Raw genomic sequence first — 8,419 nt, 5'->3', positions numbered from 1 at the left:
ACCCAACCATTGGGATTGATTTTACATTTATCTAATTTTAATTTATTTAGTTAATTTGGATTATCAAATAATGATATAAATTTTTGTACGTTCCATTGATATGAATATAAATACATCATTCAAAATGATGTATTATTATATAATCATATTTCTTAGGGATGTACACGCATGACAATTATTAACTACTAATAATTGCTAACCACATAACCATAAATAACCGCAATCGAATAACCGCTTAAGTCGGTTGCGATTACCGATTATAAAGATTGACAAAAGCGGTTAATAACTTGGTAAGAAGTAACTGGTTTTATAATATATTATATATATTAAAAATATATAATAATAATAATAATTGTTCCTGCTGAGGTCTTTGATTGTGCAATTGCTAGAGATTGACGTTTATGCATGCTTACAGGAAAACATGAAAAAATGGAAATTGTATGGTTTATCAAAGTCTAGCTATACTTGAGCTTGAGGACTCACTCAGCCTGGTGATGATAAATTATTGTAACTACTAATACCAGCCATCTAAATCAAGGCTTGCTTGATTTTATCTGAATTTATGTTTATTTTAATATGCCATTATTTATAAAAAAATATATTGAAATGGTGCAACAATCAAGGGTTAAAATAAAAAAGTGTTTTAGATTTTTATGAAAAACGGTTATAGTTAATAACCAACTTTCAATAACCATACAATCGCCGGTTGCGTTTAACCGTAACAGGCCTAACGGTTATTAGGGCTGAGCATGAGGCGGGGGGGTGGCGGGGATGGGGATTTTTTGACCCCGTCCCGCAGAGGTGCGGTTTCTCCAAAGGGAACCCGCACCCCGTGAAAATCCCCATGCACCCGCGCGGGGCGGGGATCCGCGGGTATGTGGGGATCCCCGCGGGTTTAGTTCCCCCAATAACCAAAAAACAAGACCCAAAATTCAAAATTCCAATTCTTTCCCTTTTCCCACACTTTCCCAGCATCCAAACATAGAACACAACTAAAAATCAACCACAACCCAAAAATCCAGATCAATAATCATAAGTAGAATTCTGTATATATATAATGAGCAAACCATCATATTCAGAGTAATACAAACTTCTCTTTTACTAAATATGGAGTTTCATCAAAACAAAAAATAAATTGGTTAAAGTATATATATACATGCTAGGCATCGTCAAACAGGGGAGAAAAAAAAAAAAAAAAGGGGGAAAAAACTAAAATTTGAAATAGCAGTTCCTGGAGAAGAAGAGAGAGCAGTACCTGAAGAAGGCTTTGGAGAAAAAGAAGAAGAAGAGGGACTAAAATCACGCCCCCTTCTGATTTGCTTGGGAGACCCATCTGGGGAAACACTTCTTGACAAACTCCTCCCTCAGTCAGGAGGTGACCTAGAAAGAAGAATCTAGAAGAAAAGAAAAAGGAAATATGAAGGGGGGGCACTGGAAGATAATAAGAAGGGTTAACAAATTAGGGTTTTTTGTTTTGTTGTTGTTGTCGTTTTTTTTTTTTTTTTTAATTTAGGTGGGGAGGGGCGAGGCAGGGCGAGGATTCGTGGGGAAAAAAAAATTAAAACCCGTGCCTCGCCCCGCACAGGTTGGTTAAAATCCAACTCGTACCCGCGAAAAAAACACTAAAACCCTCGTTTTTAGGGGTGGGGGTGCAGGTTGGGGCGGGTTTGCCGGTTTTTGCTCTCCCCTAATGGTTATGGTTCTTTAAAATTGAATAAACATCTAAACCGGTTGTGATTGAGGTTAGGAGGAAATAACATCAACCGCAACCGATTGTATACCCTTAATCTTTCTTCATACTCTCTTACACCATTCAAAACTTCAAATCTCCCACTAATATAAATATATAAATGTTTGTTTATTGGCATTATTGCTTCTGTTTTTTTCCTCTAACATCAAATGGCGCAAGATAAGTGCGTTTGATTATGCAACTTCATAGGTGGAACGTGTATTTTTCAAACAAAATTACAAAAAGCGTCTTCTTTGGAGTGTTCATAAATAATAATAATAATAATAATAATAATGATAAATAAATAAAAAAGGCAATTTGAAATTATGAAAAAATTCATATTTTCGTGTAGCAGGTAAGGATATACAATTTTAAAATGTATGATTTTTGTTAAGCAATTTCCTTTATGGTGGCACAAACTTCTAGAAAATTATTTTTTATTTCTTGTAAAACAATGAAAATTAGCAAAAGAGCTTGTTGGGGTGTAAGCTGGTCCCACTTCAATGCTTAAGTCAGTCTTTGGGAAGAATATGTATCAACTCTCAATAATCAATAATATCTACGGAAGAATACATGATGGCTTGTGCATATTTATAGTGAGACTTCAACCGTTCACTCCAAATATGGAGAGAAACGATTCTCTGATTCTGAGGGGTAATCTCGGACTATCCAGGATCCTACAATTTGGGTGTCTCTGGTTTTGATATCTCCGAAATACTCCCGGGTATCTCGAAATTTGACATCTCCAAGATATTCCTGGCTATTCGCAAGTTGTTACTAGATGGGCTTAGACTTGTCATCCAGTAGGCCATGTAACTGGCCTATTTTAGGAATAATATATGTGGATGGGCCGCCAAGAATTAGATAAGCTCATCTACTAGCTATTATGAATATTTCCTAATAATTTAAAAACCAAATCATAATTTTAAAAACAAAAAAAGAAACATCATTTTACAAATTTTGCCAAACTCTTAACTATATTTTTAAAATCGTATTTTTATTAATTGTGTTTTAAAATGTTGATTGGTTATAGATTAGAAAATTTTTTCATCCATGGCAAAGAATAAGATTTTTTAATTAATTTGAAGTGATTGTCAGATTGTGGGTTAAAATTTGAAGTTTAGCTGTCGTTTCCGTGTTTACCGTTGAAGTTTTAAATTCAAAAATGTCCTCCCCTTCAATACGACAACACCTGACCGTTGGGAAAACTCAGAAACAAGTTCTACCGCGACGGTCATTTCTCCTTGCAAGACCCTCCGTCCCCAAAGACAAAACCTTGGCCCTGCACGGCTGCGCCTCCCTTTTCCATTTGGTCGAACCAAAACAATGGGAAGACTTCGAACAAAGAGTGACTACGAAGACCTCCGAAATGCAAGAATCTTAGAAAACCAGGTTCTCTCTCTCTCTCTCTCTCTCTCTCTCTCTCTCTCTCTCTCTCTCTCTCTGTGTGTATAGATATATCCAATTTTGTGTTTTGATTTTTTTCTTTGATAATGAATGATTATATATTCACTGATAATGAACTGGGAACAGGCTCGCTTGGCATCACTGGGACTGCAAAAAGCAGTCTCCGTACTCCGGTCAATTGCTTCGTCGGCAAAACCTGCGAAGTCGAAGACCCAAGTTAGAGAATACAATAAAAAAGACAACAAGATCACGCCTTTGCGTCGCTCCGATCGTTTGAAGCAGACAACTGCCACCGCCGACGTCACGCGCAAGCAAATTTCGCGGCGCCGGTCTGAACGCTTAAGAGGAAAAGAAGGTATCTATTTGAGATTTATTTGCTTTTGTTTTTCTCTTTTTCCGTGTGCTTTATTTGGTAGCGGAGGTAGTGTCGGAAAAGAATAAAAAAAATGAAGTTTTTGAGTTGGAGACCTTTTTGAACTACAACTGTTGGGAAAGTGGGTGGTGTTTCAGAGGAGAGTGAAGAGAGATATCCTAGATATGGAAGAGAAGGGAGAAGGCCTGCAAACAAGCCTGTGGTGAAAGTAAGTGGTTTGGAGCTTCATCTGTCGCCTGAAGATTCTGCCCGGCGTTGCAAAAGCAAGGGAAGGGGCAGCGTCTATAACCCTGTGTTTGGAATTTCTTGCCACTACTGCAGGTTTTGTCTATAACCTGGCATCACAATTCTAATTTTTGTTTAATAAATAATAGATTATACTGCAATTTTAATTACCTCCTGAAGTGTTCATAGTAATCTCTTAAATTCGCCCTACGACCCCAAATAACACCTAGATGGGGTGAATTGGTGTTTGTCCAATAATCACAATCAACAAAAATATCGGAACTAACTACACACAATCTCATCAAAATTAAATAAAGTAGTAAAGAGATCAAACACAATAAGTTTGGTGATGAAGTAGAAACTTTTTAACAAAACTCTTTGAAAGTAAAACCATTCCAGGAGCAGCCAACTCCAGGAGACTTATCCACTATAGAAGATTCAAATTACAATTGGTTATATTTACAAAACCTTTGTAGTAAACCTGAATTGTACCCAACTAACGATTCGTTAGTCTCTTCTATTACAGTAGCTTCCAAAACTCTAACCAATCTTCCTCTATAATTCGAAACTCTGGTGGCTGAAGGTTTGATTTTTGTGTTTGTCTAGAAAAGGTTTAAGAATGAAAGCATAGAGATGCTAAAACTTTCTTCAAGAACACAATAATAGCCTCAAGGTCTTGTGAAAATTATAGGTAATGATTCTTATATAAACCCTTGGAAAGCAAAGGCTTTAGGTGCAAGTCAGTTTAGAAAATACATTGTTTGAGGCAACGGTGTTCGAACGAGATAATGACGTATTCAAATGCGTGCTAGGATTTCACAGTTTTCTCGCTAAAGACATTTAAACGGGGTACGAACGACACCGCGATGAATATCTTTGGAACAAGCTTGTGATCAAACTTCTTTGTGGCTCCTTCTGAAACACCTCTAATTGAAAAGGGTTCGAAAGGTATTGTGAACGAGGCTTCGGTGGTATCTTGAAAAACATAGTGTGTTTCATCCTCATTTGAATGCGAGGGAAGAGAATGTCCACTACTGGCTACAATACCCCTTCTCTTGTTAGTTATAAATTGTGTTTTGATTTTGTTGCGCCCCTCTACGTTTTTTATTGAATTTTATTAGTTATCAAAAAAAAAAAAAAATTTGTGTTTTGATCAATCTCCAGCAACTGAAGGAGAGAATGTGGATATTTCTCATGTACCATATGCATATTTGCTATGGTGTGCAGTAGACCAAAGATTGCACAAGCACTGTCGAATCTGTGTAAAGATCATTGGGCTGCTGTGAAGTGGATTCTTCACTATTTGTTACAGTGGTCAGAATATCGACTTGGTTGGTTATATGGATGTAGGTTTTTGTAGGAAATTATGATAAGGGAATGTCCACTACTGGATATGTTTTCAACTTGGCTGTTAGTGCAATTAGTTGGATGTCAAAATTCCAGTTTGTGGTGGCTTTATCAACTACAAAGGCGGAGTACATGTCAGATACAGATGCATATTAAAAAGCTGCTTGGTTGAAAAGATTGCTTGGTGAATTAGGGGTTAAGCAAGATAGAGTCATCGTTCATTGTAACATTTAGAGCGCATTTGACAAAAAAACCCTATGTTTTATGCACGGACTAAGCACATTGATCTTCAATATCACTTCGTTCGTGAGACGGTAGGAGATGGGTTGATTGTTTTGGAAAAGATCCATACCAATGATAATATTGTGGATATTTTGGCGAAACATATAGCAAGAGAGGAGTTTTTATGGGCTTGAGCTTCTCTGAGCTTGTTGTCACTTGACAAATTGTGATGTAGGCAGCATGTTCGCTGTGCTATTCATAAAACTAATCTGCAAGTGAGAGAATGTTGGAATCCTATAGTTTCAAGATTAGAAATCCTAATGCCTTCTTTCATAGGATTGTGTATCCTCCTAGGATTATGAGTCCTATTATTTCTCTATTTGTGAATCATGGTTTTCTCATGAGAGGATTGTATTTGTCTATAAAAAATCCCTTATCAATAGGCTTACACATTGTATCCTAGAGGTAGTTTGAGGTTTCATGAGAAAGAAGGGGAGAGAGGTTCATTGTATTTTTTCTCGATACTAATGAAGAAGAAACATCGTTGTTGTTGCTTAACCACTTTAAATTCTTGTATCTTAATTGTTGCTTCTTCTTTGTTGACATTTTTCTTGAGCGTGTGCTGCGGATTCTGCACATCTTAATCGTTTGCATTCACATCAATGCTGCAAAAGAAAAACTTATTAGAGTTACCAAAATTATTGGGACAATTATCGAATTATTAGAAAAACAAATTTGGTGTCAGATTTAGTGTCCCTTGGTTTTAAACTTTGTAGTGTGTTTTTGTCTGAAATGAAATTGTGATTAGAGATGATATGTCATTGTTAATCCAAAAATTCATAACTGCAGGCAAAAGACATTGTGTGTTGAAGAGGATTGCAAGAGATGTGGTAGTTTTGACATGGATCAACCATGCATAGGTTAGTTTTATTTTTGAAATCACTTGCTGCATTCTAAATATTTCTTGAATGACTTTGACATTCTCTGAACACATTCTTCTGAACAGGGAAGACAGATTGTTCAGTTTGTCATTCTAGCTATGGTGTTCTCTGTCGAGCTTGTCTCAAGGTTAGGTATGGTGAAGGTAAGTCCATATATAAAGAACCAAGGAAAATGTTATATAGATCAGATGAAAGGAAACAAATTATGAGCATTAAAATGAGACATATATTTGGAGCCAGATCATCCATTTTCTATTCTGTTTTTTTTTTTTTTGGACCAAATAATAGGAATAACCTTATTTGAGTGGACACTTGTTCACTTCTAACCGTCAGATAAGGACCTTCTTTAAGAGGGAAACAAAAGAAACATAAGGTGGTGGGTTTGGGGTTATATAATTTGGTGGGGGTCTTGCAAAATAATTACTTTCTCTATGAAGAAAGGGGAGACTTCGAAATAATTACTCTGAACATTTCTATTATAATTCTTTGTTAGAGATGGAGGAGGTGAGAAAGAATAAGGAATGGATGTGCCCTCACTGTGTAGAAGAAACTGGATTGTTACCCTACTGGATATGTAACAGGTATGGCAGTCACTATCTGAAGATTGCCATCAGTTTAAATCATAACTTAGTAGTCTCTTGTGATTTTTTTAAGCAATACTATCATATATCCAAATTCATTTGCTGCGTCCTTTTCTGATGAACTGATTGAAGCTTTTGTTTTTGTTTTGGATAGTTCACTTTGCCTAAGGAAGCGAAAGATGTCTCCAACTGGCCTAGCAATATACAGAGGTTTGTCTAACTTTCTTATTCTGTTCATGATATCCAACTCAAATTCTCATTGCTAAATTTACTTGCAATCTATTGACCTCAAAGCTCGGGAGATGGGATACAAATCTGTGGCACATCTACTAATGGATGAGCTTCTTCAACGAGCAAACAAGAGCAGAAGATAAGGATTTCCTTTTCTAAAAAAGATAATGATGTACTGAAGTAGAGCAACAGATCAGCAATAGAAGCATAGAACTGACTGTTTTTATTGCTTCTAAAATCAGTTGTATTGTTCTTATGACAAAACTGTACACATCTGTGGCTTCGAATGTGTATTGGAACTCAAGCACTTGCATGTTGCAATCTAAATCCATTTTGTACAGTGTAATTATTTGGCCATGAAAAGTAGAAGCTTAAAAAAAATACAAAGGGCAATGAGTGTGTTGAAGACCAGAAAGACCCATCATTTCTAGAATGCAATGAAATGAATCAGAGGTTTGAGCAGCCAAAAGCTTGACACAGGTGTCCTTGATCAAGTAATGCCTCAATCTACTCAACCTTGGTTTGCATGTTTGAATCAAAGTTCAGGAAAGTGATTAAAGATAATGTTTTAAAGGTCCTGTTGTTCACATGAGCCTCTCAGCCAAGAAAAGGTTGATTATGATAATCTCATCCCATTTGCAGTGAGACAGTGAGAGATTTCTTGCCATATTGTTCTATTGCTACTGTAACTGCAATATTATTCAGGTGGAAACAAGAATCACAAACAAACAGACCCAAAATTTCTTGACTTATTCTAAAAAAAAAAATTAAATAAATAAATAAAAAGTTACTGACATAATGCAGCTCAAAGTTTTATCTTTCTCTTTCTTTATTCAACAGTCATCAACTTATCAAGCCACATAAACAGGAACTTTTGTCAAAAACAAACTAGGAGCTCGTTTGGGTGTGCGATTTTTTTGTATTGTATTAACAGTATTATACTATATTTTACTATATTCAAAATACCAAGAAAATTTGTTTTTTAAAATTATGTTTAGATGGTTTAGAAAACCTGTGACAAAATTGAAAAAAAGTTGGATAAAACTTGAATAGAATTTGAATTTCAAAAATCAACCCAAACATATTTTTCAAAAATAATAAAATATAATAAGAAAACATGAGTTACCCAAACATGCCCTACGTTTGGCGAAGAAAAAAAAAATTACTTTATTTAAAAACACGGCATTTTTCTCAAAATCATTAATAAATCATTCAAAATACAAAACATTTTTTAAATGTGAACCGCACAAAAATAAAAGAACATTACTCACCTTTATATAAAATAGTTCATTCCACACGAAAACACTTTTCCAAATCAAAATTAAAAGAATATTTTTCAAAACCATTATTATGCTCTTTATTA

At 35.5% G+C, this 8,419-nt stretch overlaps 1 protein-coding gene across 2 annotated transcripts; it reads left to right on the top strand.

Annotated features, from left to right (window-relative positions):
- The first annotated feature begins 2,912 nt into the window (after positions 1 to 2,912).
- LOC133867190 (uncharacterized) lies at positions 2,913 to 7,624 on the top strand. Of its 2 annotated transcripts, none has more exons than XM_062303901.1 (8): positions 2,913 to 3,121; positions 3,263 to 3,491; positions 3,647 to 3,830; positions 6,153 to 6,223; positions 6,310 to 6,387; positions 6,738 to 6,825; positions 6,980 to 7,035; positions 7,120 to 7,624. In XM_062303901.1, the coding sequence occupies exons 1-8, from the start codon at positions 3,056 to 3,058 to the stop codon at positions 7,197 to 7,199; spliced, it is 852 nt and encodes a 283-aa protein (XP_062159885.1). In that variant the 5' UTR covers positions 2,913 to 3,055; the 3' UTR covers positions 7,200 to 7,624. The 2 variants fall into 2 exon arrangements, with proteins under 2 accessions (XP_062159885.1, XP_062159883.1); XM_062303899.1 differs by having other exon boundaries at positions 3,632 to 3,830.
- The last annotated feature ends 795 nt before the right edge of the window (positions 7,625 to 8,419 follow it).

Source organism: Alnus glutinosa, chromosome 4 (assembly GCF_958979055.1).
Source record: "Alnus glutinosa chromosome 4, dhAlnGlut1.1, whole genome shotgun sequence".
In the NCBI taxonomy this organism is placed as follows: Eukaryota; Viridiplantae; Streptophyta; class Magnoliopsida; order Fagales; family Betulaceae; genus Alnus; species Alnus glutinosa.
Note: the sequence above shows the minus strand (reverse complement) of the source record. Positions and strands in the feature narration are given on the sequence as shown.

What these genes read in the sequence shown, in the direction of transcription:
- LOC133867190 (XM_062303899.1), top strand. Translation starts at nt 3,056, where the DNA reads ATGGGAAGACTTCGAACAAAGAGTGACTACGAAGACCTCCGAAATGCA. An exon ending in CATGGATCAACCATGCATAG is followed by an intron (nt 6,224 to 6,309) that starts GTTAGTTTTATT and finishes TCTTCTGAACAG; the next exon opens with GGAAGACAGATTGTTCAGTT. An exon ending in CCCTACTGGATATGTAACAG is followed by an intron (nt 6,826 to 6,979) that starts GTATGGCAGTCA and finishes TGTTTTGGATAG; the next exon opens with TTCACTTTGCCTAAGGAAGC.